Here is a 17286-nt window from a genome sequence, read left to right on the forward strand (position 1 = left end):
AAAATAAATGCTATACATACCGAGGCTAGAATAAATGCTCCCCAGACAAAAGAAGCCAAGTAAAAGGCGCTGAGTTGTCCTGATTCATTGAATTTACTGTGCTTTGTTTTTGAAAAATGCATTCGCCTGTTGATTTTCTGAAATGGAAATTCATGGTCATTTTACATCCATAAAATATGCATCAATTCAGAGATGTGAAAAATATAACTATACTCACATCAAGCACATACTCTTGCAAGATGGCATGCAGAATGATAGCAACCAATGTGTAAAAGAAAATTGTAGCCAAGTCCTTAAAGCCATAATGGTAAAGAATAACTTGATCCATCTTTTCACCTAAGAAATTAAACACAGAATTCACGATTTATTGATACTCAAGTCTCAAATTTATATGAAAAATAAAGCATATTAGGTCCATCCCTCATTACTTTAAAATATGCAAATTCTGGAAAGAAAGAAAAGACAAAATCTACAGCTTAACAGAGAAGAGTTGCAAAATCATGTTTTAAAATTATCAATTATCACTATTGTAATAATATATCATGCAAGTTCATGAACAAACCTAGGACCATGCCTTGTGGTCTTGAAAAGTCGCCATTTTGTGTCCAAAGATTACCTTGAAGGGTAAGTTCTGTCATAATGGTGGGTAACAGGTAAAGTTAGTTCATTCACACATGCTGTTTACCAATAATTATACTGACAGCCATTTTCAGATTGTCACTAATACCCTCATATACTAGAAACTACATATACGTATATATGGGGCCTGTTCTTTGCAGATAGAAAGAACATACAGTCCTTGTTTCAATAAAGTTGAGCTTCCTAAAGAGGTGGCAAAGATGATTAATGAAGGCGGAATGGTAAACGTCATCTATATGGACTTAAGCAAAGCGTTTGACAAGGTACCACATGATAGGTTGGTTAGTAAGGTTAGATTAATTGACGTTTCAGGCATGAGCCCTTCTTCAGGCTCATGCCCGAAACATCGATTCTCCTGGTCCTTGGATGCTGCCTGACATGCTGCGCTTTTCCAGCAACACATTTTCAGCTCTGATCTCCAGCATCTGCAGTCCTCACTTTCTCCTAGTAAGGTTAGATTACATGGGATCCGGGGAGCTAGTCAATTGGGTACAAAATTGGCTTGAAGGTAGGGTATAGAGAATGGTATAGAGGGTTGCTTTTTGAATTGGAGGCCTGTGACCAGTGTTGTGCCAAAAGGATTGATGCTGGGTCTACTACTTTCCATTATTTAAATAAATGATTTGGACCAGGCCATTTAGCCCTTTAAGCCCGCTTTATCTTTGATGCAATCACAGCTGATCCAGTTGTGGCCTCAACTATTTTCCGGTATACGCCTTATACCCTCTGATGCCCTTATTCATCAAGTATCTAATTCAGTCACAAAGTATTCAATGACCCAACCTCTTAGATAGAAACAGAATTCCACTGCCAAAAAACCCTCAGAAAAAAATCTTCTAATCTCTCTTTTAAACAGGAGACCCCCTTGATGTGTCCTCTATTCCTTATCTCCCCCACAGGGAAACGTTCTTTCAACAACCATGCTGTCAAGTCCAGGTTTCAGTAAGGTCACCCCTAATTCTTCTAAACTCCAATGGATATAGACAAAAACCTGTCCAACTGTTCCTCATGAGGCAACCCTTTATCTCTAATCAATTGCACTTGAGCAAATTTTAGAAAGGTGAACTGCAAGCTAACTCAGGTGAGTTAAAATAAAAAGAGAAATCTGTAGGTTGATCTGTAGAGCAAGACAGGAGTTAAAAAATGTTGTAAACATCCAGTGTCAGAATATTCCATTAAACATGAACAACTAGAAGCTTTAAGATGCATGGATAAGGTTAAGTTAGAAACCAATTAAAAATGAAGAATGTGTACAAACATAAAAAGTATAAAATGAAAATCAAAAGGGAAATGAAAAAAATAATGAAGTGGAAAGCTAATAGTATTGGATACCAATTTTTCAATCTTCTATTGGGAAATCCTTCCACTAACATTACACTCAAAGAACTTAAACTCCAAAAGATTAACTGCAGTATAATTGAGATATCAAACCTAGATATACACATACAGATCGATCTTCTATAACATGTTGGGGAGATTTCACTGGGGTATTTAATGTAGGGCTAGGGAGGGTGACACTTCTAGCCCTGAAATGGTTAACAACAGCCAAGCGAGCTGCTGCAGGCGACTGCATGACTACCTGGCTGGAGCTTGTAAGGGATATGCATAATGTTAATTAAATCTTGGAGCCTGTAAATACCAGCCAGTATCAATTGCCCCATCGAAACTCGGGATTAATAAAGAAACCGATCGGAATCTGTAACTGTTAGACAAGTGTGAATTGCTCTATCGGAACCTGTAACTATTGAGTGTGAATGGCTCTATTTAAGTCTAAAGTTGATAAGTGTAATTGTCAATTTAGTTAAACTGAAACTATTGAAAATGGCTAGCCTGTCAGACGCATAGTAATTCCTTGAAACAATGAACTATTGAATACAGGATCGGAACCGCTCCCGGGGATGGCTGAGCCATTGTCAAGCACAGCAGGAGCTGGACAGGCACTTCGATGCGGCCAATAGGAGGACGGATCCCCAGCGCGCGCAGATGAATGGACCAATGGGGAAGGCGAACTGACCGGGGACTCCAGGCAGCGCGAAGTATAATTGTGTCAAGTTTGAATGGGAAGACAGAATGCCTTCTCCAACGAATGCATGCTTGTAGATTCATTGTACCAGTTAAGATTCTGTGAATAAACTGCTGTCTGCGTCTAACCATAGTTGCCAGTGTGAGTCTCTCCTTCCGAAAGAACACGCAAAGACGAGACCCCGCGGGTCCGTCTTAACAAACACGATGGTTGCATTCTTGTGTAACCTCGCATTATATAAAAAAAAAATCGCACATTAGAAACAGTGCTTAAACTGTTGGCAATATAATTACATTACAGCTAACACGTTTTAAAATATCACACTTTACAAACAGCATCCCCAATTCATCAATCGTGTTACAGCGAATTCACGTTAAGTTAATATAGAACAATAATTAACATTTTTTTCACTTTGGAACTTTATTTCAATTAAAAACCATGTTGAAATAAGCTGATTTAATTCACAAAGTCTAGCTGAAATTGTTGAGATCAAGTTGGCTAAAGTTCCCTTAGGAAAAGGACAAAAAAGAAAATCAAAGTGTCTAGTTCCTGACTTCTATCAATCCCTGCTGAATACATATGTGTGGCTGCCAGGATAAACCTCAGCTCTCTTATTTACACCGGAGTTCCGTCAAACAATGGTCCAATGCTCACCGTCCATCTGTGTGTGTAAAATACAGGTAGAAACCAACATCCAAACATCAACAAAGAATCAATAGCTTTGAGAAAAGATGGGGGAAGGGAGAAAACAGGTAAGAAAACTCCATAATTAAAATGCATAACACTGATATGAAGACTAGTAGCTTACATTAGCAATTCTCTCTTTAACACTTTTTAGGCTGCAAGATACAAGTATTTCAAAGCTCTGCTAGCTTTGCAGACTCTATAAACTTGAGGTTATCCAAAATTTGCCCCCATATTGAACATCGCAGCAAGACCCATTCACTTTGCACTTTTATACACACTTGGCCAACACTGATTTTGGTCTGTCAATGAGTTAATTTTTTTTAAATAGATATTTTTATTGAAAATTTAACATATTTTTACAAGTTTACAAAATAAAAAACCCAAGTATAAACATTGATATACAATTAAATCTTAAATAAATAATAACCAAAATTTAACAAAAGAAAAATACCGAGAGAAGAAAATACAAAACTCAACTAACTACTAACCTAACATACAACTAATCAGAGTGTATAATTAAGTCGCTTACATTATTCAAATAAGAGAAAAAAAACGACGGATAATACAGAAATTGGGTAGTGAGATACATGCTCGTATTGTATTGACATCAAATGTAACAAAACTCGTATTCGTGCGGGATTCCTCTCCCAAGGGGCCCCGGACCAGCCAGGTTCGCCATCTCAATTAAATAAATGCCCTTGTTAGGATGGCCGAAATATCTGTATTTATATAATTCGAGAAGGGCTGCCATATTTTATGGAATAATGCGGTCTTTTGGTGCACCATATTTGTAAGGAAGTCAAGGGGAATACATTCCATAATTAATTTGTGCCAATTTGAAAATCCGGGGGGCCCTTGCACAGAAAGAGAGAATATTTTTCTGTGCAAGGAAATATTTTTCCTTGCACAGAAAGAGAGAATAGAAAATAATCTCTTCCCGTGCATATCCAGGGAGAGTAAGTTCAAAAAGCCCAAAAGGAGAGATACAGGGTCCACTCTAATTTCCGTTCCTAAGATTTCTATCAGAGCACTTGCTACTTTAGTCCAATATCTACGGATCTTATGACAGGTCCATAAGCAATGTACAAGAGTGCCCACCTCTATTTTACATCTGGGACACATTGGAGATGCTCCTGCCTTAAATTTTGCCAATCGATCCGGTGCTATATGGGCCCTATGAAGTATCTTCAGCTGGATGGCCTGAGTTCTGTTGCAAATGGCGATTCTTCTGGCGTTTTCCCAAATATCATTCCACGTTTCTATCGAGATTTCTAGTCCCAAATCCTGATTCCATGTTTTAAGCAGATTGTCCATATCTCCCGATACTTCATCATGTAATAAATGATAAATAGTACTGATGGAAGATACCCCCAGTGGCCATAATACTCTATGTTCTCGATCTGATTTATAAAGACCATCTAATAATGTAGTCTTCTTCTGTATGTAATCTCGAATTTGGAAGTATCGAAAGAGGTCTCCATTAGGTAATCCAAATTTCTGATGCAGCTGTTCAAAAGACATCAGGACCTCTTCTTTAAACAGATCCCCTAAACAGGAGATACCTCTGGATTTCCAGAGTTTGAAAGTGGCATCTGGAAACCCCCGTTGAAATCCCCATGCTCCCACTATCGGCGCATAGGGGGATGTTTTATGTGAGTTGCCCTCATTTTGCCGCATGAAATTCCAAGCTTTAATTGTGTTTAGTATTATAGGGTTCTTACAGTGATCCGTAATGATTTTCCTCTTGTCTGAAAATAAAAGGTTAATAAGTGGGCATTTTACTTGAGAAGCCTCAATGTCCAGCCAGATTAATTGCGGGTCAGGCAAGACCCAATCAGCTATATAACTTAATAGGGAACTTAACTGATATTTCCTAAAATCTGGGAAATCCAATCCCCCCCTTACCTGTGGAAGCTGTAGCTTCTTCAACTTAATGAGGGGCCATCTATGATTCCAGATAAAGGAACCCAACCAGCCATATAATTTACGTAGTGCCAGCCTCGGCAGCGTCACCGGAAGCATTCTCATAGGGTATAGGAGACGGGGCAGGACATTCATTTTAATTAGTGCTATTCTACCCAGCCAGGAAATTGGAAGGTCTCCCCATCGCTGGAGGTCCTGCCTTATCCTCTCCAGTAAATGCACAAAGTTAGCCTTGTATAACTGACCAAATACTGGGGTAATAAAAATGCCTAAATATAAGAAACCCTCCAGGGACCACAGAAAGGGAAAGTGGGATATACTAGCAAGGCCGCCCATTGGCATAGCCTCCGATTTTGAGAAATTAATTTTATAGCCTGAAAATACACTAAATGTATTAATAACTTGGATTAAGCGAGGCACGGACATCAAAGGATTACTGAGAAAAAGAAGAACATCATCTGCATAAAGGGTAATTTTATGTTGACCTATACCAATCCTCAGGGCCGTTATATTAGGGTCAGACCGTATAGCTTCTGCTAGTGGTTCAATTATTAGCGTAAATAGCAATGGCGAGAGAGGACATCCCCGACGGCAGCCCCTATCCACACTGAAGCTATCCGAGCCTAATCCATTGGTAATCACAACTGCCTTGGGATTACTATATAATTAGATTAGATTAGATTACATTACATTACAGTGTGGAAACAGGCCCTTCGGCCCAACAAGTCCACACCGACCCGCCGAAGCGCAACCCACCCATACCCCTACATTTACCCCTTACCTAACACTACAGGCAATTTAGCATGGCCAATTCACCTTACGTGCACATGTTTGGACTGTGGAAGGAAACCGGAGCACCCGGAGGAAACCCACGCAGACACGGGGAGAACGTGCAAACGTTGAGACCCATTTGGTAAACACCTTTCCAATGTGTAAAAAATATGACCATTCAACCCTGTCGAATGCCTTTTCCGCGTCTAATGAGACTACTACTCCTGATATCTTTCCCTGATGGCAGGCTTGAATCACATTCAAAACCCTTCTGACATTATTGGATGATCTATGGCCCTTAATAAACCCTTTATAATATGTGGCAATACCGTTTCTAGCCTCAATGCTAACGTTTTAGAGAGGATTTTAAAATCTACATTTAGCAAGGATATTGGTCTGTATGACGTGCAATCTTCTGGGTCCTTTCCTTTTTTAAAGGATAAGAGAGATATTCGCCTCTTTCAGCGAAGGCGGGTGACAGCCCTGACTGTATGAATAGTTATACATGTCCATAAGTGGACCAGCCAATATTCCTGTAAATTCTTTATAAAATTCAACTTGAAAGCCATCTGGGCCAGGTGCCTTACCGCTCTGAAGTTGCCTGATTGGGTCAAGTATTTCTTGGATTGTTAGGGGAGCATTCAAGACCGATACCTGTTCCGGAGTTAGGTCCAGAAAGGTCAGGTTTTTAAAAAATGACTGCATCCTCCTAGTCCTACCTTCGCAATCCTGCGATTTATATAAATCAGAATACAATTTTCTAAAGATTGCATTAATCCTTTTATGATCATGAGTCAAAATACCCGTACTTGCCTTGATATATGTGATAGTTTGAGGGGCCTTCTTTTTCTTTGCAAGAAATGCTAAGTATCTACTAGGTTTATTGCCAAATTTACATAACCTTTGTTTTGCAAATAATATTTCCCTCTTAACCGTTTGGGTAAGCATGGTGTTTAGAGCTGTCTGTAATCCTTTGTAATTTGATAACAGAAGGTCCATCAGCGTATGCTGTTTCAGCCGCTTTCAAGCGAGCTTCGAGCAGACGCTGTTCTCCCTTTAATTTTTTCTGGGTCGCTGAGTATGGGATGATCAAACCTCACGCGTAAGCTTTGATGGTCTCCCACATCATTGACGGTTTGCTAGCCGTACCTGAATTAATTTCTAAAAAAGTTTTAAATTCTTGAGAGAAGTACTTTACAAATATACTATCTTTCATCAGGAAGGGGTCCATACGCCAATGCCGGGGTATGTTTCATTGTTCCTCGCCTTGATTTCCATATGTACTGCCTATTTTACAGGATGATATGGAATTTTTAAAAATCGAGGGGGCAAAAAACATATCGATTCTGGTATGACATATATGTGGATTGGAGTCAAAAGAAAAATCTCTGCCCTGTGGATGAAGGCACCTCCATACATCTACTAGTCCTAATTCTTTGTTCAAATCGACCAATTGTCTAGATCTGGGAGATACACCTGCAGTACTCTTGGAAATCCTATCTATTTCCGGATCAATAATACAATTAAAGTCTCCCCCTATAATTGTATGGCGAGCACCGACAGCCATCAATTTTGAGAAGGCTTCCGTTATAAATTTAAAAGGATGTGTCAGGGGGCAATTCAAATTTAAAATCCCATATTCCTCTCCATTTATAAGGGCTTTAATCAGAATATATCGTCCAGATTCGTCTTTTAGCTGATTTAGGATTTTGAAAGGGAAATTCTTCCAAATAAGAATAACAACTCCTCTGCTTTTTGAGCTAAAAGAAGAAAAAAAGGCCTGATCAAATCCACCCTGTCGTAATTTCAAGTGTTCTTTATCCAATAAGTGTGTCTCCTGTAGGAGAGCTGTATCAACCCTTTCTTTCTTGAGGTTTGATAATATTTTCTTCCTTTTGACTGGTGAATTACTCCCCTTGACATTCCAGGTGCACCACTTAACCGACTGATCAACCATAATCGTCCGGGCAAATCCGAGACCCCTTGGGAGGGGAAACCCTATCCAGAACATCCCGAGCATAGTGCATATAAAATTCACAAAAATAAAGGCTCTCTAATACACTCACAACAGTAAAATAAAAAACTATTCCTAAATAAAAAGAAAACGTATTTAAATGGAGATTTTCCCTCTTGTTCCCAGGGGGTATCACTTCCTTTCCAAAAGTCCATCGTATCCTCTCCCAACCAGTGCCCCACCCTTGACCCAGGTGCTCCTCAATAGGATGAAGAAAATTCAAATATACTACAGAGCTAGAGTTAACAGTGAGCACCCTACCCCCCCCCCCCCCCCCATACCAACACCTGGATATATTTGGTAACGTTAATACCATGTATAAACATACGTAACTGTAAAATTACAGCCTCAACAAGTAATAATTAAATATAATAATACAAAATAGCAAGAGAAAACAACCCCGCTCCTAGAGACAGAGATAAAATAGGATAAGGTAACCACCTCCCCCACTAACATTGACTAGACCCCCCGGCCTATATATATATAATATATAGAATTTAAAAAAAGGGAGAAAATCGTTAAGTAGAGAACAAATAAATAAATCCCTCTCCCCACCCCCCCCCCCCCAAGATAATATTAAACAGTAAGATAAAAAGAAGGGGACTAATATATTAAAAAAAAAAGGATGTAAACCGGAGTGGGGGGAAAGCAAACCAACATCAATGAACTCTTATAATTTATCTAAGAAAGTCCAAACATTCCTTAGCCTTTTCCGGCGATCCGAAGTTATACACAGACCCTTCATGGTTAAAGCACAGCGTCGCTGGGTAGCGCAAGGAGTATTGAATATTTAAGTCCCTTAAACACTTCTTCACCTCATCAAACGCCTTCCTCTTTCGGACCAGAGCTGGGGAAAAGTCCTGGAATAACATGGCCTTGGATCCTTTATAGATCATGGCTTGGGGATCTTTTCCAAGATTTCTGGAGGCTTCTAAGAGTATCTGCCTCTCCTTGTAGCTTTGCAGCCGGAACAGGACCGGGCGGGGGTGCTGGTTCGAGCCGGGCCCGCGTATTGCTACCCGGTAGGCCCATTCTACCCTTACCTGGCCTGATCCAGCCGTCAGATTTAAAAGCTGTGGAAGCCACTGTTCAAGAACACTGTAAGCTGGCCTTCCTCTTCCCATTCGGGAAGGCCCAGCAAACGAATATTTTTTCGACGACCTCGATTCTCAAGGTCGTCAATGTGATTCTCTGAGGTCCGGACTCGCTGTTCCAGAGTCCAGACCCGATCCACGGCCGATTGCGCTGTAGTTTCGGAGGTCGCGGCCTTTAGCTCCGCCCCTCCAACTCAGCGCTCAATTTCCTTGATGTCTCGGTCGTGCTTTTGCAGCGCAGCCGAAAGGGAGTCCCATTGGCTTCGGGATTCTTCAATGAAAGCGTCGATCTTCGCATCGAGTTTGGAGATTATTTCCATAAGGCTCGCCACCGTAGGTAAGTCCCCCGGGGCGGCTGCAGACGCCTCTGCTGCAGCTGGAGAGGGTGGGGGAGGGGTTCCTGCTTGCTGAGAGCTGCGGGCTCCCTTCCCTTTAGTCATTTTTACTGGAGATTAAATTGTTTAAATTCAATACTAAACAACTAATTACATTAAGTAAAAACTATTTTAAATGATTTGGAGAGTGTGATGGGTGACCCACTTTGCCCAAGTCTTGGGAGGAGCACTGTAGACTCAGACTTGCCGGGTCGCCGCCATCTTGGATCCCTCCAATGAGTTAATTTTAAACTTATTTTTATTTTCAAATCACTCTTCAGCACTGCTCCCCTGTCTCCAAACTTTTTCAACCCTGTAAATCTCCAAGTTCCATTAATGATGATACCTTTAGCTGTTAAGGCCCTAAATTCAGGAATTTACTCCCAAAACTTTCAATCCTTATACTTCCCTCCTTTAAGATGATCTTTAAAATCTACCTCTGCTCTGATGTCCCCTTCTTTGTACTTCATTGTCACATACATTTTATAAAGTGCTTTGGAACATTTTACTAGGTTAAAGGCTGTACTGTATTATGAAATATGAAAATATATTTTACACAGTATATGAAAACATACCTGTTTCAGGCAATGTAACATTGTATTGAAGAGTGACGAAAGCAACAGCTATCTTAGCAGTCATCTGCAAAACAGTAAAGTTAAAATGTTAGCTCAGCCATCTTCAATAAAAATGGTGCTTTAATAATTAGAAAAAACTAGCCCAAATCTCAACCACAAACAGATGGCAAAACGCAATAATTGACCTTTTTCAATGGTAATGAATCAATTTCAAGAAAATGTGCACAAAGTAGGTCCTGGGCTGTTTTAACCTTTCCCTCCAGAAATTCCAATCAACAGTGCAGTGGTCAAATCATTTATCTTCCACAATGGCAGCAAAATGTTACTCTTTTAGCAATTTGTGTGTGTGCCTGTGAATAAACAAAATTATGTTTTGGTCAGACTTAGTGTTAGAAGGAAGCATGTTAAAAATTGCTTATCATGATCTGATCAGGGTAGCATTTGATGTGTTTTTTATTTAATCTAAGAGGGAACAAAATCTTCCACAAATCTCACACTGATCTCTATCTGCCAATATACATAGCATGGCAAGAGATACAGTCGGAATTAGACACCACAGTCAACTGCTGCTCTACACTGTATAAACCGAAGTTAGTTATTGGTCACTAAGGTGAAATAATAAGGATGTGTGGAACCAATTCCTACATCTTCAAGAAAACAGGGGGAACGATTGTCAGGAACAAAAGTACGTTTTTTTGCAATAATCTATATGGGAGATATTAATACTGATTCGGAGATGCTGGTGTTGGACTGGGATGTACAAAGTTAAAAATCACATAACACCAGGTTATGGTTCAACAGGTTTATTTGGAAGTACCAGCTGTCAAATCACTGCTCCTTCCTGATGAAGGAGCAGCGCTTTGAAAGCTAATGCTTCCATATAAACCTATTGGACTATAACCTGGTGTTGTATGATTTTTAACTTTATTAATACTGAAGGAACAACAATTTGTAATTATACAGCACTGTGAATTAGAAAGATATCACTGGGTGGTTCTAATGGAATAGTTGAAAAAAATAAATACCATTTCACAGGAATAGTGACTGAAAACCTGGACAAACAGTGGGCATCTTAAAAGGGAAAGGGACAGAAACAAAGAGACTTTAAAGGAGGGAATGTCAAACCATGACACCCAATTTACCAATGACACTGGGGTAAAGAAATGTTGGATAAAGGTTGCTCAGAAAGAATCTGAGATAGTGGAGAATATGTGGGAGTGACAGAGAGCTGAAGAACTGGAAAACTTTACAGAGATAGGAGAGATAGCTCCAGATGCAATTTAAACATAGTGAGAATTTTAAACTCGAGGCACTGCTGTGACCTAATCTAGGTTAAAATGCAAAAGATGAATCAAGTGGAATAAGATACAGATAGCAGAATTTGGACAGCAAAGTTTGGATTGTTTTGAGGCTTTCTGAGGATGGAAGTCAGCCAGGAGAGTATTAGAACTATTGATTGTGGAGTACAGTAAGCAATGATAAGTATTTTGGCAACAGCAAGGCTGGAAAAATGACGGGGTTGTTACTTTTAATGAACTGGCTAGGGAAAGAAAATAGAATGGATGGAAGGTTGAATTGGAAGTTCAGTTCAGGCCGATGCAACCCCAACCTTTTCAGTTGACGACCCTACTAGGAGTTATGACCTATTGTTTGGGAAGCTCTTCAATAGATCCTCAAGCGACTCCACAGCAAGAGGCAGGATAAGAAATCATTAACTGGAGATTAACTGTCTTCTATCAACTAGCCAAGAGGAGAATTGAGTAGAGTAGTCCTGCTAAACTTGACACTGGAAGAAAGATCTCAAAATAGGATAGTATGGTCAAACTTATCAAATGTTCAAAGGGTCAAGAAGTGATAAAATATTATAGTTATTGAGGATTTGCTATTTAATGGGGCTGATTCAATGCTGAGGTGGGGTGGAATACTGGTTTGAAGCAATTTGCTACAATATGGGAAACATGGCAAGGTGATATCATGTAAAAGTGAATTGGAAGCAAAAAGAATGAGATGGGAAATAATTTGCAAACACAAAAGGATGAGTGGTATTCTTTTCAGATAGGGGGTGCCAAGTTTCTAAAATATGGAAAGTGAATAAATTTCAGTGAAATAAATAAGTTATTCAAGTGCAATTTTTAATGTAGGTCATGGATTATGACATTCTACAATGACTTTTAGTTCGTAAGTATGTAAAAGTGGTAGAAGTGCAATGGTCAACAATGACAACTGCCAAAACATCCACTGGAAGATTATAAAGTTAGACTTTTACTCTACAATGAAGATGATACAGCCAGGAAATGTTCCAAGACAAACAAAAACAGATATTGCTGGAAAAAATTCAGCAAGTCTGGCAGCACCTATGGAGAGAAATACATAATGTCTCGGGCGCAGTGACCCTTCTTCAGAACTGAACACAAATGAATTTTTCAAGCAATTTCAATTTTCATTCCTGAATTTCAGCACCACAGTTTTTAATTTAACGTTCCAGGACTGCTGTTGTTAGCAGCAGAGGACAATGGCATAGGCTTCCAGGCCAAAGAATTTGGAGAGTGTGAGGAACACAAGGACAAACAATGCACTAATGATCACACAATGATGTCAGACTGGATCTGGTGGAGGAAACTGAGCTCCAGTTCAAACAGTTAGAAAAAAAGTTCCAGGATTGACAATGGACTTGGAACTCAAGTCAGACAGATGTCAGTAAAAGGCTCTGAGGTTTCTGACATTAAATTAGTAAAGACTAACAGTGATCAACCAATTCAACAACTAGAAAGAGTGAAAATACCAACTAAGCTGGGGAAAAAACTCAATGCAGGCTTTGAATGGAGAAATTGAACTTGAATTTGACATGGAATATATCTTTGTTTAAAGAGATACATAAACATAATGCAAGTCATTTCTGAAAAATGTTCAGAATCTTTTATGGGTTTTCATGTCAAAAGTTAAATGTAGTCTTCAGGTGAAACAGCTTAAAAGGTGAGAATAATTAAACCAAGGTACACAAATAAATTTAGACCAGTATTTTAAAACAAAAATTGCTGCTCGTAATTGCAAAAATTAAAAGTCCTTACAACCAAATTTATAATAGAAATTGTCTGTCAACATTTAAAGTTTAATTATACCCCTGTTGTCCAATACTGGTAATTGCAAGCATCCTTCAGATTGAGTATAATCGTAGTGTGGGAGGTTCAGGAATGCAATTTTAATTTTAAACTTCAAAGTTAAAAAAATTCTGATATACGGAAGATATTTCTCAGGGAATCAAGGAATTTGTGGAACAGATGGGAAAGTGGACTTGAAGCCAAAAGTCAGCCATGTTTCAGTGAATAGACAAGCAAGAGGCTGGAAGAACACAGCAAGCCAGGCAGCATCAGGAGGTGGAGAAGTCAATGTTTCAGGTATAACCCTTCTTCAGGGATAGAGGTGGGTATAGGGGGAGTTGCGGATAAGGGCAGGGGAGAGAGGGTTATGGGTGCGGAGAGGGAAAGGGTTACAGGGGAAGAGGAGCAGAGTGGTGAGGTAGTGAGGGCCAGCCTGACCTCCCAGTCACCACTCATTTCAATTCCCCTTCCCACTCCCTCTCCAATATGTCCATGCATAGTCCTATCCACAGCCACTGCAAATCAGATTATTTCACTAGCTACCTGACGAAGCAGCAATGCTCTGAGAGCTTGTACTTCCAAATAAACCTGTTTAACTATAACTGGGTGTTGTTGGATTTTTAATTTTCTCCACAGCATTGCTAAGTGGAACAAACAAATAAAAATAAAAAGTTATGACAAGCACAAGGGCTCGCTAACTTAGTTTGAGACACAACCAATTTGGTTCAAATATTAAATATCCACCCTTTTACCCAGTTCTGAGGTCATATTTGACTCAAAACGTTAACTTTCTCTCTCCACAGACCCTGCCAGACCAGCTGAGCTTCTTCAGCACTAATCTAATAAAAACAAATTTTATAAATGTTTCCTGAGTTTAAAACAAGAGCAGAAAGTGCACAGATTCAGATAATCTACAAAGTGACTTTATCAACGATGAGTGAAGATAAAGGAGCAGCAGAATTGGACACGTCAACCCAATCTAGTCATGGTCAAGACTGAGCCCCTCGCCCCTCCCCCCTGGGAAACTCACACCGCGCACTGCGTTCTGGGTGATGTAGTCCACAGTCTCGCCGCTACCAGTCTCTGACATCACAAAAGGACTACAACTCCCAGAGCGCCCCAAGGCAGCGGCCCGGTCTCCTCCGAACGGCTCCAAGCCCTCGGGTGCTTCGCGATAGCCCCCTGATAAAGACGATATGGTTAGCCGAGACGGAATGCCATGTACCCCCGGTTAGAACCTCTCTCCGCTCATCACCGGCCCAGCCCCGGCCTCGGCTCGGGCTCAGACCCCGCTCACCTCGAACATAAGCCCGAGCAAGAAGACCATGGCGACACAGGACACGATGTCGGCGTGGTTCTGGATGATAAATTCATGGCTGAGCACCGGCGGTGTCTTGTTTTTCTTACGCAGCCCCATCGCAGTAACAGCTGCGAGTTTCAGCTACACTCGGCAAAGGCGCCCCGAGCCGGCACCACGTCGACAGGAGCTGGAGCCCTGGCTAGCCCCGCCCAGCGCGAAGTGGCCTCCCACTACACTGCCCCTTAGAGACCTTGGTCGGTATTTTCCTGCGTGTCCTTGCTATTACAGCAGACAGTAAAGTTAAAACTCACACAACAGCAGGTCATAGTCCAACAGGTTTATTTGGAAGCACTTGCTTTCAGAGCGCTTCCAATGTCACATTTTACAAATTCCTACTTTGGAAATAGAACCAGTCTGACTCAGAGTCTGTCTATATCCCAACCTTAACTTCACACCTTTAATGCATTGTGTGAGCTGAGATGTCTTTTATTTATATACTGATAAAACCTTAAGTTGGGATCGTGACTTGAAATAAATTCTTGGATTTACATATTAATCAATCAAAACCTGCATCCCCATTCTAAACGATTAAAGACTTAACAGCAATCTAGGTTTGTTCAATACTCTGCATCAGTTGTATGACACTTTGATCTTTGACTATAAATTCTGTGTCCTATGATCCTACCCGACAAAGCAGCAACACTCTAAAAGTTGTGCTTCCAAATAAACCTATTGGACTATAACCTGGCGTTATGTGATTTTTAACTTTGAACAAACAGTAAACCTTACCAACTCTGTCTGTGTGTCTGTTTCTCCCTCTCTCTCTCCCACACACACACCTACTAGGAGGCTTTTGATGTTCAGAGAAGTTTTCCTGCAGTGAACTGGAAAGGGCTGGGGCTGGATAAGATAGATAACTAATCACTCAGGAGGTGGGTGTGACTGGCATTTATTGTCTGTCCCCAGTTGCCCTTGAAAAAGTGGTGGTGAGTTGCCTTCTTGAACTGCTGCAGTCCTTGTGTTGTAAGTAGACGAACAATGCTGTTACGGAGGGAATAGTATGATTTTGACCCAGAGAAAGTAAAGGAACAGTAATATACTTTCAATCAGGATGGTGAGTGTCATAGGGAGGGGAGGGGATCTTGAAGGTGGATGTGGTCATGTGTTTGGGAGATGCTGGCTGAGGATCTTTGGTGAATTTCTGCAGTGTGTCTTGTAGATAGTACACACTGCTATTACTGAATGTCAGTGGTGGAAGGAGTGGATGCTTGTGGAAGTGGTGCCACTTAAATGGGCTGCTTTGTCTTGGTTTAAAGATTCTTGAGTTGTTGAAACTGCACTCATCCAAGCAAGTGGTAAGTATTCTGTCACACTCCTGACTTGTGCATTGTAGACGGTGGACAGGTTTTGGGGAGTCAGGAGGTGAGTCACTTGCTGCAGTATTTAAAGCTTCCACTCAAACGGCAATTTCAGTTGAGTTTCTGGTTGATGGTAACCCCCAGAATATGGATAATGTGGGGTTCGGTGATGGTAATGCCATTGAATGTTTAAAGACGGTGGTTAGATTGTGTCTTCTTGGAGTTGGTCATTGCCTGGCATTGTGTGGCGCTAATATTACTTGCTATTTTTCAGCTCAAGCCTGGATATTGTCCAAGTCTTGTTCCATTTGGATATGGACTGGCTCAGTATCTGAGAGGCTGCAAATGGTGCTGAATATTGTGTAGTCATCAGCAAACATCCCCACTTCTGACCTTGTGATGGAGGGTAAGTCATTGATGAAGCAGCTGGACATGGTTGGGGCAAAGACATAGCCTTAAGGAACACCTGCAGAGATGTCCTGAAGCTGAGATGTCTGACCTCCAGCAACCACAACAATCTTCCTTTGTGCCAGGTATGATTCCAACCAGCAGAGAGTTTGCCCCGTGAAACCCACTGACTCCAGTTTTGCTCGGGCTTCTTATTGTCATACTCTGTCAAATGCAGTCTTGAGGTCAAGAGCTGTCACTCTCATCTCACCTCTGGAATTCAGCTCTTTTGCCCATGTTTGGACTAAGGCTTTAATGAGATCAGAAGCTGAGTGCCCCTGGCGAAACCTAAATTGGATGTCACTGAGCAGGTGCTGCTTGATAGCACTGTTGATGACACCTTCTATCACTTTACTGATAATCGAGAGTAGACTGATGGGGTGGTAATTGATTGGGCTTTTTTGTCCGTAGAACATACCCAGGGCATTTTTCCACATTGTTAGGTAATGCTAGTGTTGTAGCTGTACTGGAACAACTTGGCTTATGGTATGGCTACTTGTGCAGCATAAAGGTTCAGTACAATTGCAGGATGTTGGCAGGGCCTGTGGCCTTTGTGGTATCCAGTGTTTCCAATTATTTCTTGAAATCATGTGCAATGATTTGAATTGGCTGAAGACTGGCATCTGCAATGCTGGGGACCCCACTGGAGGAGGCTGAGATGGATCATCCTCTCGGCACTTCTAGCTGAACATTGATGGAAAAGTTTCAGCCTTATCTTTTGAAGGGAAATGCTGGACTCCTCCACCATTGAAGATGGAAATATTTGTGCAGACTTCTCTTTCAGTGAGTTGTTTAATCGCCTTCCTCTGATCACACCTGAGTATGGCAGGACAGATCTAATCCGTTTGTTGTGGGATTGCTTAGCTCTGTCGATGACGTTTTGCACATGCTGATAGTAATCCTGTTTGGTAGCTTCACCGAGTTGACACCTCATTTCTAGGTATGCCTGGTGTTCTCCTGGTTTACCTTCCAGCACTCCATAG

At 40.8% G+C, this 17286-nt stretch overlaps 1 protein-coding gene across 2 annotated transcripts in view; it reads right to left on the reverse strand.

Annotated features, from left to right (window-relative positions):
• The window catches only part of tram1 (translocation associated membrane protein 1), a 34120-nt gene extending 19435 nt beyond the window's left edge, over nucleotides 1–14685 (reverse strand). The window contains exons 1-5 of one of the 2 annotated variants that reach the window (XM_087985959.1): nucleotides 14496–14629; nucleotides 10286–10450; nucleotides 10101–10164; nucleotides 218–336; nucleotides 21–137 (exon numbers count right to left, since the gene is read on the reverse strand). In XM_087985959.1, the coding sequence (XP_087842085.1) occupies nucleotides 21–137; nucleotides 218–336; nucleotides 10101–10164 (300 nt within the window). In that variant the 5' untranslated portion in view covers nucleotides 10286–10450; nucleotides 14496–14629. Of the gene's footprint in view, nucleotides 1–20; nucleotides 138–217; nucleotides 337–10100; nucleotides 10165–10285; nucleotides 10451–14495 lie in introns of both variants that reach the window. The other variant, XM_043689202.2, reaches the window with a different exon arrangement.
• Between the last annotated feature and the right edge of the window lie 2601 nt (nucleotides 14686–17286).

The sequence above is a fragment of the Chiloscyllium plagiosum genome, unplaced genomic scaffold, assembly GCF_037043375.1.
Source record: "Chiloscyllium plagiosum isolate Xiang-an unplaced genomic scaffold, Cpla_swu_hap1 HiC_scaffold_4, whole genome shotgun sequence".
In the NCBI taxonomy this organism is placed as follows: domain Eukaryota; kingdom Metazoa; phylum Chordata; class Chondrichthyes; order Orectolobiformes; family Hemiscylliidae; genus Chiloscyllium; species Chiloscyllium plagiosum.